The sequence below is a fragment of the Dromaius novaehollandiae genome, chromosome 14, assembly GCF_036370855.1.
Source record: "Dromaius novaehollandiae isolate bDroNov1 chromosome 14, bDroNov1.hap1, whole genome shotgun sequence".
NCBI lineage: Eukaryota > Metazoa > Chordata > Aves > Casuariiformes > Dromaiidae > Dromaius > Dromaius novaehollandiae.
In genome coordinates, this window is record NC_088111.1 from 4,750,159 (window position 1) to 4,770,645 (window position 20,487).

Genomic DNA, 20,487 nt, shown 5'->3' on the forward strand with positions numbered 1-20,487 from the left:
TATTACTATAGATACAGAGCGATATAGGCAGCTATATATCGGGTCATTAACCTGAGTTCACAAGTACAATTCAGACACGCGCTGGCGGTGCTTTCCGCCTCTTGGTGGAAACGGGCTGAGTAGTCGTCTGAGCCCTTCCGCTGGAGCCCCCAGGCACGCGTCCCCGTGCAGACCCATCTCAGGAGCACACAGCACCGGCAAGGAGCTGGGCACACGGTCAGCCCCGCTCCCTGAGATACCTGCAGACATCAGAGAGAAGAGCACAAGAGAGACAGGCTGTTTTACCTCCAGGTATGCATAACTACAAGAGACTGTCTGCATTGCTCATGTCCTAAGGTAATAAAAAATAACCCACACAGAAAGACATACGTGTAGTTGAGGGTAATGTCACACACTGCTCAGAAGCCTGGCAGGATGATCCTTCCTAACGATGCCACTGTGATTTCCATCATCGTAACTCAGCAAGATGCAGCGCAGACACTGGCAAGGGGTGTCCAGCTCTCCAAGATCACGGAGGCATCCTGATACCAGCACTCGCAGCCACTGGAGGTTTGGCAGGTGGCTAAATTAGCTTCACAGCCTCACCATCCCTCGCTGGGGAAGAGAAGACGTGGAGTCTCAGCACATAGAGCTATAATGAGGATTAATAAGCCATGCAAAGACGTTATGTAATTGTCCGGCTGGCTGTTTCCTTTGCACCTTATGTTATCATTTATGCTTGTGCAAAGTGGCTATAAAATGCTCCTGGTCTGATTCAATATAACTTCACAGACTTCTCATGCAGGTGTAAATTGCTCTGTGAAGTCCAGGGCAATGTCTAAATGCAAACTAATCTGATCATTGCTGTTGTCTTTTTTTTTTTTTTCCTAAGCTCCTCTGCAGTCAATTGAACATTGTAATGCCTAATAAGCTGCAAAATATTGGGTATTCATTCATACACTGACTCCTCAGAAACCTCAATTGCACCTGGACGGAGAGTGGTGCCACTTTGCAAGGCTCCTGCTGCAGGATTGAAGCCTCCGTCCCCACACGGATCCTGCTCGCTTTGGTGTGTATGGTCAATAGATGGGCCCAACACGGACCCACCACTGAATATCTTCCATTTTGTTGTAAATTTGCTCATTTTCCTTTCAGTTCTTGAGATGTTTGCTGCAAAATAGTAATAAAACCCCCACATCTGCCATCCGCTGAAGCTTCGCTGGGACTTGGGCTTTTACCTTTCTGACCGCACCACTTTCTGACGTTGTGGCCTTTGGCCCCAGCAGAGGAACGGGCACATCATAAACCTCTGCAGCCGGTGCACAGTGACCGTGGGGCTGAACCCAGGGGGAACTGTAGAAAATCAGGTAAGAATGTGATTTTGGAAGGAACGGGGAGAAAAACCCTATTGTCCAGACAGAGGAGAAAACAACCGAAGACCTGTGGCAGCCGTAAAATTAGATTGAACTAAAACATTTGAGCTGATATACCAGGGAATAACCCTGAAGAAGCAGAGGGCTTTGATAGATGCACCCCTACAGGTATTTTCAATCCTTAGCAGCTGCAGTGCTTCAGTAATGAATGTCAGGCTGCTGGCCAGCTGAGAGTGGAATAAATATCCATTTGCCTTCAGTGCAAAAAGCAGCAGTTTGACATATGACATTCAAATGATATGAACTTTGAAAGAGTAGGTAAATGACTGCTGTTTGACTTGAAACCTTAAATTCCACAGGAACTGCATCACAGTTTACCTTAGCTCTGCAGGGGATTGAATCGCTGGGTTTGAAAATGAAATAGCAAAGTGTTTCTACAAATTCAGTCCATGGTACGTAGTGTGTCTAGCTGATAGTTTACACAAGCTTCAGTGGTCAGAAGGGTAAATATGAGTTCTTCCACAAAGAGCTGTTGTCACGTCCTTTGCCACTGAAGATGACTGCTGGTGGCACAAAGGTGGGTAAGGAGCCCAGTGCACAAGAGGCAAGGCTCACACATCGCGGTGGAGGACAGCGTAGCCTCCACTTGCTGAATCTTCTCCTACTTTTAAAGCGTAGCATGAGCTGTGAGCCAAGAGACCAGGCTTTTCCTCCCAACACTAACTTCCTGTCCCTTAAGCAGATCTACCTCAGTTTCCCCCAAAGGAAGATGAAAATTGATACTTCTTAGAGCACTTTGAGATCTCTAGATGAAAAGCTATATATAACATTATCATTTCTTTAGAGAATTTACAGCCGAGTTTAATGTGGACTTAGTACTTTTTGTTCTCAGTCTCCTCAGAGCACAGTTCTCATGGAGAACAGTGTCCTTCAGACAAAGTGTTGGGAGAAAGCACTGAGTGGATCCCTTGGCCCTTTCCAACAGAGTTAAATGCTTTGTAAGCAAATCAGAGCCAAATGGGTCATGCAAAACTGATTGTGAAAAGGAAACAGTGGTCCCAGACTAATTCCTACCCTGTGATCCTGCAGGAACAGAGCTCGTACTGGAGAGGCACTGCTGACAGCTACAGGGAAAAGAAACTAATAGGTTTTGGGACCTGGAGCGCAGTAGGCAGAGAGCAACAGGAATGTGACTGTGCGACAGAAATGAGCTTCTGGGCCATGGGACAGAACGGGCAGAGGAATGAGGGGGGATGTATTCTACCTGGTCCTGTAGTCCAGCACCAGGACTTTCCTGGCATCCTTCCATCTCCACCGTGGTGTAAAGCTGGTCTCCTGTCTGAGGATCTTCTGCAATTTGCCTTCCAGGACGGCTGGATTGTATCTACTTCACTGGCTCATTTTTCAGTTGTCCAAGAAATGAGCACTGCAAAGAATTCACCTCTCTATTCTAGGAGACCTTGTTACGCACTCGTTACATTAGCCTGTCAGTTTAATACCAGTAGTCATAACACTTTTATAGCCTACCTGCTGAAGTGACTCTGCTCACAATCCTCACACTAAAACAAGATCAGGACGAAAGCTGCTGCAGGAAAAATCACAGCCTTCTGACCTTTGGGCAGACTCTGTGGTTTAATTATTCCATCAATTTTAACTGAATGGAGTGTTCAATAAGGGTGTCTGGAGGCCTGTCTCTTCAGCAGCAGGTCTAGTACGGCACCAGCAGCAATAATGTGGACAACCTCTATGCAAAGCTGGGTCAGGGTCAGGAAAGCTCTAACTGTCTTGCAAATTGAAGCAGGCACCATCACTTTAACAGAGATCTGCCTGGGGACCTCCAGCTTGCTGGCTTGCACAGCCGGAGGAGAAGGCTGAGAGCCAACGAAGCACTCGAGCACATGTTAAGCCCAGGAGGGATACCACTTCAATGACTGAGCACCATGTTAAGTGCACATGGGTGCTCTTGTTTGAAACCAGCTTAAATAATTGAATCACAAGTGAATGGGGCCAGATTAAACTTTGCAACTTAGTGGTGAACTATCCCCACAGAAACTAGTGCCTTGCAGGAAGAGTTGCTAAGCTGAAGCTATGTTTGCATCAGCAAGAAGTACTATGTAATCGGAAGAGATATGTAGAGCAAAGGAGTTGGTGCTCAGGGTCCTATGTTTGTCCTATATGAACTTCTGGAGAAGAAGGGGACTTACTTCAAACTAGCTCTAGCCTGATCCAGTGGATGCCTAAAAGCAGTTGGAGCACTCTAGGTGAGCTCCCAGAGCACATCTGTTTTAGTGTCAAAAAGGAAACTCCTTGCTCCCCCTGTGACCTTTCTGTGATGTAAATCACAGCATGGCACTGATGTGGACACATGCCAAAGCTCACCATCACTAATCTGTAAGTATTTTACAAACAATTTTACATGCAGGTAAACTGAGGCACACTGTAGTTAAAGAACATAGCTCTGTTTCCCTCCAGCTATGATGAGCTGTGTATATTCAATACTTCTGGAAATAAGATCAGAGAGGAGTGATGTAGAACAACCTCCGAACTAGCTGCACAGGCTGGAATGAAGCCAAGCAGTCCTATCCACGTGCTATGCTCAAACCATGTTTGTCTCCAGAAAAACTCACAGTATCCAAGTGATTTCCCCTCTGTAAGTTCCCATCCAGCTACCCCACAAAGCCTCCCTCTAATGGTGAACCCCCCTCTAAGGCATCAGAGAAAACAGGATCCTTTTCTCCATTTCATAGCTATTTTTCCCTAATCTTTCTTTTCATCCTTGACACTGGAACCAGGTTTAGCAAAGGGATCTGAGATTTGTAGCCTCATGCCTCATTGCCTCTTTTAAAGCTAATCGGCACGAACCAAGATTTGTTCTCCCTTGCACAAGGCTTGTTGTCCTGCTGCACTTCTCCTTTAGGTCACCCTGAGACAGGCAGATGAGATGCTCAGAAGAGTCTTCATCCGTTCCAACAGCTTTCAAGATAGAAACATCTCCTTATTCAGGTAATTGTCCCAATTATAACCCTGATACAACCATGACACCACTGATTCACTATCACCTCCCTCTAGCTGCATCAAAGAAAGCCAGCCCTATTGCTGGTATTGCAGGGAGGGGATTTTCATTTTCCTCCGACATGAAAATTAAGTTCTCTGCTTAACCAAAAGCAGGTACCACACTGGAAGCAATACTGCCCTCTTTCCTAGTCACATCCTTCCTGTTTCAAGGCAAAGGCAAAGGCAAAGGCAAAAGGCCAGGCCAGGCTCAGCAGCCACAGTTTACTGTAAAAGACAAGGGGGAAATGGCAGAGGTGTGCAAATTCTGTTCTTAAGCAGGACTGAATTCAGTGAAATGAGGAGGAAATTTGTCACGCATCAGCGTCACTTTATCTCTTCCCAAAATTCAGTGCCTACCCTTCAAGATGAAGCAACACAGTCCTGTGAGTTTGTTCTTAGTTTCTCCGCAGGTAAATCTGGGCTGGAAGCGGCTGCGGCCCACCAGTGCGTGCCGAGATGGGGCAGGGGAGCAGCGCCGGGGTGCCAGCAGAGGAAGACGCCTTTGAACACAGATGAGAGAGGCTGAAATCCTTTGACACCTGGAAGCGAACTGTATATTACTAAAATGTTAAGCAGCTTTGTGAGAGAGATTATCCTGAAGGATATCTTCTGTCGGGTTGACATTTATATGTAAGTGATTAGGTCCAACACAGGCATGGAGTGAGCAGGCAAACCCCTTTGCCTGCTGGTTGGTCGCCTTCCCGCACTGCCGCTGAGCAAGCCATGGCCTTCTGGCCAGCAAGGGTACGAGTTCATTCCTGAGCTGTGACACCGTGTACTATTTCATCACCTTCATCTTCTTGGTCACCTCTCAAGGCAGAGACTAGAGGATTTTCCATGCCCCTTCTGGTGAACCACTGTGACAGCAGAGTCACGAAGGTCTGAAGGTCATGAAAGGCAGCAGGGGAAGCTGCGTTTGCATGCACGTCTGAGCTACTAGACTTTTATAGCCATCTTGCCAAGTTGCCAGAGAATCTGGAAAAAGAGCCTTACTCTTCTGCTACCCTTCCAGGCAAGGGAGTCATACTGAGGAATTTAATCCTCTGCAGAAAGGCTATTATGTCTCCTTAGGGGTTTTCTACTACATTCCTCAAAAATGCAGTGATAGAAAAATCAAAGGTTTAGCCAGCTGCTGTCCAGGGGCTGAAGTTCCGAAACTCAATTTTGCAACGGAAACCACTTCATGCTGTTAGGGACTTTGTACAGCCATTTCTTTCGGACTGGACTGTATCAAACTCTGCATCTCTAGAGGTAGCTCTTACTCCTGATGATACACGTAAGATAATGCCTTGGGTTCCTTTTTTATATAATGAGTTTTCATCCCCCAGGAATCCAAGCGGCATTATTCATGGTAGTGACTGGATTAGGTATATATGCACATGCAAATATTTTACCCAGCACTGAAATCTTGTGGTTTGGAAGCATGAGACATGCTCCTGTTGAAGGGTACACAAAAGCAGGTGCCAGAGGTGCTTAGGCGAGCATATGGAGAACACTTTGAACACCGCATGTGGTTAGCTAGTTTGCAGCATGGAACAGACACGGGAATCAAATCTCTTACTTTCACAGAAAGAGAAGTGCTTGGCTGAGACTAGCAAGATAGCACATTCAGAAATTTGTGTTGCTACAAAGGTCACAGTGGAATAATTAAGTGAAAAAGAGGGCTTCTACATTCACTCTGAGACACATTTCTGAGACAGAGGTACTTCCTTTGAACCTTCCCACCTAAGAAACGGAGAAGCCTTGCTGGGAAAGGCAATGGGACCACATCATTATCTGGCCAAATGCTTATGAGACCTACAGATGGATTCACTTGTGTATGGAGGAAAGAGCAGAAGCAGAGACTGGCTTCAGCTGGTTACAGAAGTAGAAGTAAGCGAGCTTTTTATTGTAATTCACCTTCCATTAGCACTTTTTGGAGGAGTAATGTGAAATGAGAAAGTACAAAGCACTATGTTCTCTAGAACGTAAAAATGGCAAAGTCCAGCAAGACTTCCCAGCTGCCAATAGCCAAAGGCAGCATCTTTCTTCTAGACTAAGGTTCTCCAGGATGACTGAAGACCTTCTCAGTGCTGCACCCTGCATTGTTAATTCAATTAAGTCAGTATTACAAAGGCAATACAAATCAAATCTAAACAGTCTCATGATAGCAGTGTAGACAGTGCTTGTGTTGACAGTCCCTTCTATGGGAGAAGGCTGCATGCCTGGGGTAAAATAAGCAAACAATCAGGAAACACATGCAGTGCACTTCTCTCCAGTTCTGCAGATCTCCAGTCATTAGGGGTAACTGCTTGTCTCTGCACTCCTCCAGTTAACAAATCTGCAGTCTGGAGCATGCAAAAGCCACCTAAAATCATTAAGAAAAATCTACAAAAAATCAGCACCAGAAAATTTGCCACAGGCATTATTTCCTGGAAGGATGTGACCACTTGAACACTTCTCAGAGTCGTAACAGCCTCACTGCACACAGCTGAGGAAACAGCCCAGGACAACTCTGTGTTCCCAGGAGACATACAGAGTCACCTAGCAGGCATTAGGAATAGGAGCAATGGTAGCATTACTTAACTCTGTGCAATTTGCTCTCCCTATCTTGATTTAAATTACACTGCCAAAAAAGACTGACAGTGTCTGAAATCAAATTGCTGGGCAAAGTTCATCTTTGAAGAGACAGAAAAAGCATTCAAATAACTCCAGTGCAAATGGGCTTGCAAAATGCCCATACTGATGTGGGACAGGGGGATTCGGGACTAAGGAATTTTCATTAGGATAATGAAATTCTGCTGGGCTAAACACCTAATGCCCTGTTACGAAATGGAGGTTTGCACCACTGACACAGACATCAAGCTGTATCTCCTCTTAAGTGTTAGAGAGTGGAAGCAGCACCCTTGGCACCCTCTTTCAGCAGTCTCTGATCTGTTCCAGCTCCTTTACTTCTCCAGATCAGCACAGCCTCTGGGGACCATCTTCAGGACGATGGGCTTCTTAGGCTGCATGAAACCCTGTGTGTCCAGCACCAGAGGGATCTTGAGCAGGAGGAAGAAAAATAAAAGAGCCATGTGAGCTGTGAGAAGGACAGTCCTGACACTGGCAGGACTCCTACAGCCCACGTATATCTCAGCCACCCCTTGTTCTCAATGAGTGTCCTGAGTTTACAGATGTATGTATACCAGGAATATCACTAACGCTCATGTGATACACATATAAACTTGGGTTTTAATACTCCTCACTCCTGAATGAATTGGTTAGTCAGTTCTGGCTTCCACACAGCACAGCTGGAAGAGCTCAGTGCACTGATCAACAGGATGGAGGAGGGAAAAGCTGGATGCGGAGGGAAAAGCATCCAGCATCCATCCATGGAGCAGCAACTAATGAGGGGACATGCAGTACCATTTTGTTTAATGCTGAAATGTGCCAGCACTAAGGGGAGCTAGACCATAACAGGAGCTGGAGGAGCAATAAGCTCTCTGTGAAGAAAGAAATTAAGAGAGGTGTTCAGGCTTAGTACCCAAGAGAAAGGTCCTCGCACAGGAAAGTGTCAGGCTCCTTTGGGGCTGGGCTGGAAGTCTCAATAAAATAAATACTTAAAACTAGTGATGGAGGGAGTCATCTTACAGGGGAGGGAAGAGCTGTTTTACCAAGTCTATTCTGCTGGTTCAGTGCTGCTCATATCCTTGCTCTCCTCTTCATCAAGACAATGGCAATATATCCCCATCCCGATGAGCTGCATTAAAAGCCCCATATCCCAATAAGCTTTTGTATCAGGAAATTCAAGCAATGTGGCGCTAAGCCCAATGTGCCATCAGTGAAGGAGCAAGAGCAGACTGTAGCTTCCATATACGTATTCCAAAGAGATGTTCTGGGGTGATTTTTTTCCCCCTCCTGCTCTAATCTGATATACGTGATTTCTTCTTCTGAAGAAAAAAGGCTAAAAGAGCCTCACAAACCTATGGGCACCAATAATACAATACATATTTAACTTCTCTCCCTTTAATTAAAGGCAGTTATAAAAAGAATCAATTTTATGGATTGCAGAGGACTAGAAAAATGTCATTAGACTTGGGGGAGGGTGGATAGGTCACCGCATTGTTAATGGACTATTACAGTCTTTCACCTCCAGGTTACTAGTTGAGTTGCAATCTGAATCTGCAGAGATTCAAGCAGAGAGCTTGTGCCAAGTAATAATTCTATGCATATTTTTCTGTTTCATACAACCAATGTCCTTTGCATATGCTTGCTGCCCCCTCTGTTCTGATTTCCCAAGCACGCCTCAAGAACAAAACACATTAATGTGACAGCTTTTCATGGCGATCAGTGTAGAAAGCCAGGTTAGGGGCCAGAAACTGGGTGTCCGCACCCAACAGTAACACCTTATGTAGTGCTCCCTGCCTCTGAGTCGCAGGAAATTGCCGTGCTTTCAGGGGGTACTGCTTGACTTACAATTTACTCTATGTCAAACAGCCCCATCTCCCAGTACTCGCAGGGCCTGCTCCATTGGTACCTGCTTGCGACATTCACAGGGATCCCAGGCAAAACGGGGAGCAGGGAGGGAGGGAGCCTATTCCCTGGTTTTCCTCTGCCTCCTAGATCCTGCATAGCCTCAAAGGGGAGAGAGGGCCACTAATTCAAATTTATCTCAGACTGGGCTTACTTAAAAGTTGTTACCCTTTAAAGACTGTCCGTTGCCCAAGAGAGAGGAATCTTGCTGTCTCATAGCTAATAGCCATGGTTGTGTGACAAAAACAACTTCAGAGCAGGCTGGGTGGGTGGTGGAGGACATTAATTTTCTCTTATCTGGAATAGGGTTGTCCTAAGCCAGGTCAAGGCAGACTGGCCAGGGACCACGGGGAAGTGAACACCCTGTGACTTAGGTGTACCAGAGGCAGAGGATGTCAGGGATTTCAGTCTGATGTATTCCACCACCATTACATCTCCTTCTGTAGAGGCTTGAAAAAATGAATCGGTAACTGGTGTTGAACCATTTAAAATAACTGAGAGCATTTAAATACAATCATTCCCATGTGCCTCTCTAATCCAGAGTAAAATCTTCCTCCCTGATCTCTGTGTGAAGTAGTAAAAACCAAGTCTGCAGACAAGGTTCAGTGCTCCTGGAGCTATCAGTCTCTGAACTCCTCAGGGAAGAGAGGAATTTAACGTGCATGTGAGCCGGTTCCCTATTTATCCTGAGATGTAGGCAAAAGAGAGCACACAGGACCATCTCAGTGGGACTAAGGTGCAGATAATGGAAAACATCAAGCCCATATTCTCACCGGAGTATCTTTGCAGGGTCTGAAAGAGTAGTTTTGCAACAGGACAACCACAGCCACTTTCAGGGTGAGGAGAGCAAACCTCATTCCTATGCAGTTCCTGGGGCCAGCCCCAAATGGCAGGTAGGTGTAGGGGTCAATAGACTCTTTGTTCTCTTTACTGAACCTGCTCACAATAAAAAAAATAGAGTTAGAAAGAGCTACTGTTCCAATGTCAGCTTTCAGATCTGAAGGGATGCGGGGTCTGGGAAGGAAAAAGGGTTTTGTGTTTCTGTGCATATTAGGAGAACCCAGCCAAGCTCCTTATTTCTTTCTTAATAGGTACCTTACGCTACTGCTTTTATCTGGTGCTTGGAGTTTGCTGTGCATCTCCAGGTTCATCGGGTGAGCACGGGAGACCTGAAACATGCTAATGGTTTCATAGCGACTCTTCTCTTAGAACTCCTGTTCTCAGCTCGAAACCTGAACCCAGATTTCAAACCCTGAAACACACATGCCTACAGCTTCACATCTTCCCTTTAAATCAAAGGATTAAGCGAACACAAAGATGTTCTCCCTCTGTGTGACTAAAAGGAGGATTGCTTTTGAGACATGCCAGCCATTCCTTTCCTCATCATGAAAAACAGGGCAGAACAATCAACTTCACAGAGAAATTTGCCACTGAGCGTTTTCAGTAATACTCCTTCCTAGTGATCACTTGATTTTCATGCTATCAGGGCTTTTTATTCCCAGTACATGAGGTCTGGGTATAAACCTTGGTCACGTTAGTCAGTAGTGAAGTATCTTGCTACCACACAGCACATCTCTCTGATCCACTCACAGCGGGACAAGCGATCCCTAAAGAGTGTCCGTCCAGCTGCGAACGCACCGTTAGTGACGTGGTGCAAGGATGCAGCTGCTGGAGTGACCCGTGCGACTGATGCCCATCGGCAGAGTGCTCCCACGCGGGTGGCTCCTTCTGCCATCGACACAGGGCGCCTGGGCCATAGGTATATAGTATCACCACGTGTGCCGTCAGCGCAAGGAGTCTGGGCCATAGGGGTTTGGTGCTTATCCATACAACCAACGCAGGTACCAGGGCCATAGGTGCAACTCCAGAACAGACTGGATGGTATAATCGCCATCGCTGCAAACAGAGTCCAGCTGGAGGATGCGATTTCAGCAGCACACATCCCCTTCCCTGACTTCTGCCTGATACTGCTGCCGGTTTTGTCCCAAGGGTGATGAAGGACCACATTTCAACCCAGGGGTTCACTTCCAGGGCATCTGAACACCTGGTGCAAGGGCACAGATCTGGCCCTCTGGGCCACCTGAGGGCCTAAGGGTCTCCCGGGTCCGTCTTGGGCTATTGCCTCATTTCTCAGGGGCTGACAGAGACTCCTGAGCAAGGACTGTTTCATAACTAGAACTGAAAAATTAAATTTTATTTCCTGCACGTCTTTGCCCTTCCAGTGCTGATTTGCATGGCGTTGTGCCAGTCACCCAATGGCTCTTGTTTTAATATCTGGCCATAAACCCCTCAGTGTTACAGCTGCTGGGAGCTGGTCTCGCTGTCGTTTTCTTCAATACAGTTAATTAAATTCCATGCACAGTTTATGGATGTAGATCATAAAATTCCCCTCATGGTAATGCTGGGACTAGATGTCAGACAATGATAAATGCCTAATTTAAATGTTATAATCATGCATTCCCCACTTTTGCTGCCATTTCTACTCCCAGGACTCAGGTTGAACGAGCAGCTATTTCCTCACCTCTCAGGCCTGAACTCCTCTGGCTGAGGCCAGTACGCCGGGTCGCGATGAATCACGTAGGCGGGAATCATTATCACCATGCCCTTCGGGATAGTCACGCCGTTGATCTCCACAGTCTTCTTGCAGACCCTTTCAATCCGCCCCCCCGGGGGGAAGAGCCGGAGGGTTTCGTTCACCACCATATCAAGATACTCCATCTGCACGAGCGCACTGTACGTGGGAGCGGCCTGGGGAGGGCAGCGGAGAGGAAAGTCTCAGGTCTGGGAAGACCACCTTGATAAGCGAGCACACCAGACTGCACCAAACAGAGCTGGAGGCACAACTGCTCTACCTCATCCCCTCGAAGACTGCAGTTACCTCAGTCTGCTCTTCGTTAGTGCCTAGATTTTAGGCCCTCAGGTGCTCTCAGATGGTTGTGAACATGGGACTTCAACCCCACCCCAATACACACCCAACGCTTCCCCTTCAGGCGTCAGAGACCAGCTCCAGAAGGTGAAATTCTAAAATTTCCACTCTGATGGATGCAGATCATCCCCAGAGACAGTGATGAAGTCACTGGAGGAAGCATGCTGCAGGTGTTAGTGTGTGTGGCTGGTGTCTCCTCCATGCAAAGTGACTGTTTTTGCTTTTAGTCTGACTTTTGGCTCAGTCTACATGGCAGAAGTGGGAAAGACCCTGGCATCTCCCACCCTCCTTTACCTTGCTGGGCAGATTTGCATCAATCTCATCCTGCAGTCGCTGCTGCACATCAGGGTGAGTGGCCAGGTGATAAGAGATGTAGCTGAGGGTGGAACTGGTGGTCTCATAACCAGCAAAAACAAAGGTAAGAGCCTGGGCCAGAATCTCCTCATCACTTAATGCTAAAAAGAGACATAAAAAACACAAGCAAGGAGCTGAAACTTACAGCACAACCCTGATTAACCTCAGGAATTCAGCATCCCACTGGTCTATTTAGGCAACTCTACTGATAATTACTTAACACCTAGTAAAGAAAACATCCAGCTGACACAGACTGAACGCTTCTGGCACCCACAGTGTGGTGGGTCTGGCACTGATGTAAAGCCAGAAAACTGCTGTAAAAATCAGCAGTGTGACATTGCTATCTTTAAGATAAAATCAAACCAGTGAAGTTACATGCACCCTGAGCCTGATTTAGAAAGTCTCTGTTAATTGCAGTCTTGGAATTGTGCTCAGTCCACAGTGGGTTAAAAAATATGGGCACATGCCAGGAATAGAGAAGAAGAAATGTCCAGAAGTTCCTCTAAGCTCTGAGATGAACCATGCACTGCTGAGGGATTAGTACAGCCCTGAACATAGTGTCACAGTGGTAATAATGAGAGCACAGGATTTAACACTGCTGCTGCAGTAGTGTCCAAGTGCTGTGAGGATGCAGCCTGCAGTGCAAGGTGTCATACAAAAACTCTGTCCTTGCGTCTCAGAAGTTTACGAGCATCCTGCCTTGTTAGAGGGAGATAGACTAGACTATGCCTTGGTTGAGCCATTATTCTCTGACTCTAACAATTTACATAGGATAAGCAACACATGAGCTCACAGATGAACAAGGTAAATACAGCATCATCACTTGCCTTTGGGGACGGCAAAGTAAGAAACAGCGGGGTAATGAGACATTCATCCTGTTTCCTCTCTGTTGGATGAACAGTGTTCAGGATTTGTCCCAGGAACTGAGATATAATTTAATATGGTTGACATGTGGCAAGCATCGTACTGCCTGCTACCGAGGCCCTGGATCTCCCACAGAATTAATGAATAAAATCCTCTCCCCTTCCTTCCTTTAACCATGTGAGGAACAGCCCTCCTCACTGCTGAGAGGAGGACAGATCTAAAGACATACTTTTATATGAGTTGCTCTCCTCAGCAGGGTTGGAGCTGCCACCTGAGCTCTGCGAATCAACCATGAGTTGCAGGAAATCAACCCGGTCCTGGAGAGAGAAAGTCGGAGAAGACATGGGTGGGGGCGAAGGCAAACCTTGCCCAGCACATATTCCTCTCTGACACGCCAGCGCCTGCTCCATTTGCAGCCCCAACTGCAGATGCATGTGCTCTGAAGAGCACATTGGGTTCAGACTGGGGACTTTCATGAGCAAACGCACTTTCTCCCCATGGAAGCCCAGGCAGGACATGTTTTTGGCCTTGCCCAGGTTCAACTAGCAGGGAGCTGTTATGGAGGGTAGGAGACACGCTACCGCTCCTGAACGCCTGAACAGATCCTTCCTGCGCTCAGAGAGAGAGTGGGGAGAAAAGGCCATCTGGGCTGCACTCACTTTATGGCAGCCCTTTCGCCGTTCCTTCTTCATTTTACTGAAGGTGTTTTTGAAGAAGTTCGTGGCTCCTGAGGGTAACAGAGTCACATTCATCTTCTCCAGCACTGGGACAACGAAGGGGAACAACACTGAAAGGAAAGAAAAGAACAACATATTTTAGTTCAAAGGGGCCCAAGAAACTCAAAACTGGCGAGGAACATGGCATGGGGAGGGACAAATCTGGACTCTGACCCAACAAATGGCTTTTCTGTGCCTCCAGCTCTAACTATACCTAACTGGCCTGAGTAGGCATGGAATAATGCTTGAGAACCTCCTGACTTTATACCACTATATGACCTCAGTGCCACATTAAGTGCAGTTCTCTGTGAGACAGAGTAGAAGCTCTCCATCTTATCTCTGCAAACAGATTTCCTGCTTGCAGCAAGATGAAGCAAAGACCCACGTGGGTTGTACAAATTTCCCTGGGGAACTATTTCTATGGACTTGCAAGGATGAATCAAATACTGCAGTGTCGAGCACCTCCTAGAAGATGAAGAGGACCCTGAACTACTAAGGGAGCTAAGAGGAAATGAAAGTGGTCACCATTTCTGACACTGATTTAGGGCCATGTGAGATGAGGTGTGTCATACCTATTAATAGGACCAGTGGATTTAAGAAATTGAATTTGAGAAATTTCTTAATGTTGGTGACAAAGGGGTCACTGGGATTATTCATGGAGTCAATATTCACACTGAAGGAAGTGCTGGCCACCACATCCATGCTGTAGGCTCCAAAAATGCTAGATAGAGAGAAAAAAAAAGAATGAATGGGATGAACCCAGCAGGACTGGTGAACAGAAGTCCTTCTAGGAACAATCCTTGAGAGAGAGAATCTCTTTTAATCAAGGGCTCAGTGCAGAGTCCTGACATAGCAGGTCCTGTCCTGGTTTGACAGTAACCAGCGTTATATTTTTCAAAGTTTCCTCAGTTCCATTCATGACTCAATTTTTCTCAGCTTCAAAAACCGAGGCTATAGATGGAAACCATTGAACTGCAACCCAGGGCAAGAAAAATTGTATTCTGATTTCCATCTGTAAAAGAGAGTGTGAAAATGACATCCAAAAATACCATGTCTGCAACATGAGGGGCTTCCGGAATGGGCCCAACTCCTTCCTCAAAATACTTCCCCAGTAAAAAGAAATGCAGAACACAGAAACATAGTTACCCAATTTGAACACAGCAGAGCACAGCAAGCCCGTAACAGAGGAACATACCATGGCCATGACCACGGTGGAGTTTGCCTCCAGGTGACATCCCAGGGAAGACAAGCAATCTACCCTGCAGCATGGAAATGGCTCTCCAAAATGACTCCTTCCCCATGCTGACTAAAGACTTTCCTGTCATCCCCGCACAGTTACTCACTCCTTTGTGGGCAGGAACTCATCATTAGCCACTTTCTTCTCAATGTTTTTCACTAATTTCTCACCATAGTAGTTAATGATAGGTAGCATCTGAAATGCAGAATAAAGCAGAAAGCACTGTTGACTCTTTCACCTCTATTAAGCAAGGCTGGGCACTGCTAGGCAACTCCACATCGGTATTTGCGATTTGCCAGCTCGCAGTGATTAGCTCTTTAGCTTGCGGAGAAAGCATTTCCAGGCCCTAGACATTGCTCTCTGTGACCTTAACAAGCTGTCTACAGAACGCGTCCGGATGTGGCTGAACAAGGGGCCCTTCGCATGCAGCTTCCCCTCTAGCTAGGCACGGTCCCTCGGTGACACAGAGCAGACTGCCGCCCTCCAGACTCCAAGGTCAAGAGCCATTTGAGAGCCTCCCTGCAGGGCAACACAAGCCAGTTGCAAACGACCAACCTTGAATTAGTGGCAGGAAGCAAAGTGGTGGCCCAGAGCTTGGTCAAACCCACAAGGCAGCTTTTTCCAGCCTGGGGGAAGTGTGCGTGTTGTGTGGGAAGGAAGGTGTTGAAGCCAGGCTGAAGATGAATAGGCTGGGTACCGTTCTGTGCAAACGTGGTGACACTGATCTGGGTCCTGAACACCTGGCTGGGAGTGAACGTGGCTCCTGAGTGCCATGGAAAACGGACACACAGGGTCTGAGCGAGATGGGATTAGAAAGAAGAAAATACAGGTCATTGGGCCATCAGCCTCAGCTCATAAAATCTTGCGTGCCGTTTCACTCCCCACATGCCCTTCTCCCAGCCGACAAAGCCAGGACAGGGTGGACAGCCACCACGTTACTGATCCATGAACGAAGGCTCTGCTGTACAAGATCTTGACACATGGGGCGACTTCCCCATTCGAGGAGAAGGTCTGTACTGACCAGAACTGCCCCACTACTCCTCCAACGACTGTTGCAGAGTACCAGCATACTCTGCTTTACCTCCTTCAGCTTCCCGCTGGTGAAGGTTGGAGATAGCACAGAGCGAATCCTTTTCCACTGCTCATCTTCAGCAAGGGTGAGGGCCGAGTCCAGGCTTCCATGCAGACCAAAGGTCTGCAGAGGGAGAATTTTAGAGCAAAAGAGATATTGTTATACAGGGAGGTGTGTGAAGGTTTCCAGCCCCCTCCCACAAGACAGCCCTAGGAAAAAAAGAAAATGGAGCACTGTCTTGGCCCCTGAAGTCATAGCAGCTCTGCCTCAACCAGCAAACAGCAGAAATGGAAATGAAAGCATAAAAGTCATAAATGACATTAGTTGTAGGGTACATCCAGACTAAGGCTACCAATGTGCCTGCCAGACTGGCAACTTTCTTCCCCGGCGCACGCACTCTTTGCACCAGAGAGGAAAGCTCTGCACTAGATACCTACCCGGCGATTAGTAAAAAGCGTATAGCACTCCTTCACCAGGATGGCTTTGATGAGTATGGGGTCCAGAACGGCTAGCACAGGCCGCCTGCCATCAAAAAACCTAGGCCAAGAGAAACCCACATCAATCTGTTGATCACAGCCACTTGGAGCAAACGCAGCCTGGTTTGTCTGTGGCCAGAGCAACTGCCCAAGCCCAAAGGATTTTGAGCCAGCTGAGTCCTCTCTGACAAAACAGCTAAGGGGACGAGGCTGAAACTCTTATTATGTAGCAAAACAGGAAAAAGGGAAGAAAGATGGTGCCAAATATAGACAATGTGGGCATCTCTAGCAATCGTCTGCATTATTAAAGAAGAACTTCCAAAGCAGCGTGTGTTTTGACAGAGGGCAGCTTTTGCCACGGCTTTGATCTGCTGCATTTGCGCTGTCTGAGCCCTGTTTGCACAACTGGTACCTGCAGTCAATAAAGCCACACAGAGTGGCCAGGCTGTGGGGTAAAGAGAGTTCCCTGCATGGCATTTGGGCAATGAGAGGGGATAAACTCCTCTGTGTCCTCTGTTTTTCCATCACTGGAGACAGAAACACTTAAAAGCCATGGTGAGGGCCAAAGGGCAGCGAGCTGAGGGCCACAGCTGAGGGAAGCTGCCATCTTCAAGAGGCTTGAGATCATTTAATCTTCTAAAAAATGCGCTGGGTTTCCTGAAGCCTCCCAGGATTTTTGTGCAACAGTTTTGCTTCGGTTTGAGAGGTTCCCAAGAGAAGCATGAAAAGAGACCCAGCGTCCGTCTGCACAAAACCAGCGCTGTGCAGGGAGCAGGGAGGCAGGTTGAAAGGTAACTCCTGCTCTGGTGCTGGGAGAGGCAGGGAGCAAGATGAAAAACACCGTGGCAGCCTGCAGCGCTCTTTCTGCCCAAGACAGACAGAACGGCAGCTTCAAAGACATGCGGCTCAGTTTGACACCAAGCAGCTGAGCTTTCTGGGCAGGCAGCACGGTAGGAAAATGACTGGTGCCTTCCCTCACTAGCGCATCCAGAGCTGAGAAATGAAAGTTTGGCTGTACGGATTTGATGGCGTTGGAGGACAGCAGGGAGCTGCCGGAATCGGATCTCTGGGCTCTCCACGGTGCAAGCTTCCCTGGCCCCAGGGTCACTAACACTGTCGTATGATTTTGAACATTCCCCAAAGGACAAGCGCTGGTTATGTTCAAAGGTTATGGAAACAAAAAACCCCAGACAGGCTGCCATCATCCCAACCTTACACTGTACCGAAATCCCAGTGGGAGAGCAGCCTTGGAGAGACGGCTGGAGAGATCCCCATTGGGGAACCTGGATTTCCCCGACGACCCAACCTGTCACTGCTGGAATTAAAATGTTGAGACTTGGTGGTAACATACCTCCTTCCACGGGTGTCACCATGCTATTTTGGGGCTGAGGAGCACCTCAAATAGGGCATTTTGCTCTGTAGTAAGAAACTCACCCCCACATTTTGCCGTATTTTTCAAAGCACTTCTGATCAAAATTCAGGACTCCCTGCAAAAGAGAAAAGGAGGAATGAACAGTTTGCAAGTGCACAGTGATCACAGCAGGTCACAGCTTGCAGTTTGGTGGACCCTGCAGACCCATTGTAAGTGGCAGAGGATGCCTGCTAGCTCTTAAGAGCCATGTTGGTTCTTAAGGGAGATCTGCAATGGAGGGAAAAAAGAGTGTGGAGCAAGAAAACTGCTCTTTCAATTTCCACTAGCCAACCTGAGCTAAAAATATAACAAAGTCAAGGTATGACAAGGTACATCTTTTTAGCATGAGGAGACTCAGCAGGCAGAACTAGATCCCAGTGCGCCGTCTCATTTCCAGCTCAACAAATCAGAGCTGCTACTACCTTGTCCTCACGAGATCTTCCACTGCACTTACTGAAACAGAGTGATGACGGCTTTTTTGTTCGCATTAAGGTTTTAACTGATGTTACATGTAAGGATGTAACTTATGGGACATGTAACAGTCACCATGTATCAACTAAACCATTAGCAGGAGACCATGTGCAGGCTGTAAGTCCACCAAACACAAGTTAAATCATCTCTTTCATTGAGGCTAAAGCTAATGCATTTCAGCCTGCATTTGCCCAGCTAGTACCTAGTTATTCGGTAAGCTCCAGTAACTTGATAATTGGTTTTATTTAGAAATCTCTTCATCTGGTCTAGTTTCAGGACAGCCGAGCAGCAAGTGGCTAAACAGGGCATGGCTGGGGCTAGTCCCGGCCTCTTTGTGGTGCCTGGCAGAAAGCACAAAGAAGCACGGAGTTTTCACAGAAATCCACAGCCTTGTGCACCTCTTCCTCTACTTTTTGCTTGTTTGTTTTGAACAGGTCTTCAGCTGCTGAGGAGGAGGTAGAAATCTAGGGGGAAACTAATAGCTTAAATTAAGAAGTGTGCGAAAAACATAACACCCCTCATCCTGGTCAACCAGTACCTAAAAGTGATTTCTGTGTTGTCTATGTCTGCAAAGAGTTTCCTAATTGAAAGCATAATTTCCAAGGGCAGGGGAAAGAGAAGGGCAAAGCACGGGGAGAAGAGGGCTGGCCACGAGAAAGAACCTAAAGCGTCGGCGGAGCAGAAGCTCCCGTTACTCACGTGCCGGTACTCCAGGAACGTCCCCAGAAACGGCAAAGGCCGTGGCCCAGGAACACCCAGCTTCTTGAAGGTCTGAAAGGGCCATATCCCATAGCTGCCAAGCAATGTCAGTATGTGAGACGCATTTATGCAACAAGAAGAGAAGGTGCTTCATCCTGAGGGCAGCAAATAGCTTAAATAGCTGGCCCCTGCCCTCCGGAGAATACTGAAATTATGGACTAAGCAGCTAACCTGCTGAGCATACTCTCTACCTGCAATAAATGTGAAATCATTTGGGGTATGTTTTGACACAGAAGAAGTGGTTGCCGTTGCGTGAATGCTCAGTGCCCTGCCAGGAGGGGTCTGAAAGCAGCTGCAGCCCAACCCGTGCAAACCCATGGGCCTATCTGAGCATCCCAGTCCTCAGCTCTTTATTCGGGGACCTCACTCGGTTGCCTGAGTCAGAGCGCTTTGGCTCAGGTGACTGAAGAGGGGCCTCAGCGGGATGAAGCTCCCAAGCTGAGACCTGCCTTTGCGTTTGTCTCTGCTAAGACCTGCTGCAAAGCTCAGGTGGGAGTGCTACAGAAAAGCCGCAGCAAAGCAGGGACATAAATTAAACCAGCAAAATTAAGTTTTTGCCTGTGTAGCTTGCTACAGCTCCTCTGAGTGACATAAGCAAAAGGGCAATTTTGCCAACATAACTGTCTAAAAGGGGACTTCTCCACTGGCACAGGTCCCACGCTCCCCTGCTCCCCGCTCACACACCCACACCAGGAAAAGCCATCGAGGGAGACCCCGTCTCCTTTGCAACCAACCAGAGTTTGCTACAACAAAAACACAGCAGTTATTTCTATTTGGATCTATGTAGAAAAGCACAAAACAAGGGGTTATTTTTTCCCCTGTAGTCCCAAATCCAATTTCCTCTTTCTCCCTTCGAGCTGACCCAGGCAGGGCACGGGGGAAAGGTCTGCCGGCAGGTTTCATTGAGCAAAGGCCTCCTTCTCCTTTATCAGCCCTTATCTCTGCCTTTAAGGTACCTCCAGACGGCCAGGGATCTGTTTTTAACACCGGCAGCGCAAACACTGCTTCCCTTCTTGGGTGTCCCAGCCCCTCCAAGGGCCCCGGGAAGCGCGGGGAGCTCCAGCTCCTCCCCGGGGAACACAGGCGCTTTTCCTCTTCCCCCGTCGCCCCGCGGGACCAGCCCCTACTTACAGAAGCAGGAGGCTAAGGAGGAGGGTGAGGAGCAGCCAAGTGGCTACGGAGAGCTCTGGCAGGAAATTCATGGCATCTCCCAGCCCGCCGCGGGAGCGCAAGTCTGCCACGAAGCCCCGACCTCCGCCGAGCAACTTTTCAGCCCCAGCTTTTGGCTGCAGCCACCCTCA

At 47.7% G+C, this 20,487-nt stretch overlaps 1 protein-coding gene across 2 annotated transcripts; it reads right to left on the minus strand.

The window, feature by feature from the left end:
• Positions 1-6,273: 6,273 nt before the first annotated feature.
• Positions 6,274-20,482, minus strand: LOC112992903 (cytochrome P450 3A12-like). 2 transcript variants are annotated; one of them, XM_026116200.2, is made up of 13 exons: positions 20,318-20,482; positions 19,127-19,220; positions 17,980-18,032; positions 16,507-16,606; positions 16,079-16,192; positions 15,104-15,192; positions 14,333-14,481; positions 13,704-13,831; positions 13,274-13,361; positions 12,121-12,281; positions 11,422-11,648; positions 9,674-9,836; positions 6,274-7,429 (listed from the first exon to the last, which is right to left on the minus strand). In XM_026116200.2, exons 1-13 carry the CDS (start codon positions 20,386-20,388, stop codon positions 7,334-7,336), a joined length of 1,533 nt encoding a protein of 510 aa, XP_025971985.2. In that variant the 5' UTR covers positions 20,389-20,482; the 3' UTR covers positions 6,274-7,333. The 2 variants fall into 2 exon arrangements, with proteins under 2 accessions (XP_025971985.2, XP_025971986.2); XM_026116201.2 differs by lacking the exon at positions 19,127-19,220 and adding an exon at positions 18,630-18,768 and having other exon boundaries at positions 20,318-20,462.
• Positions 20,483-20,487: the final 5 nt, after the last annotated feature.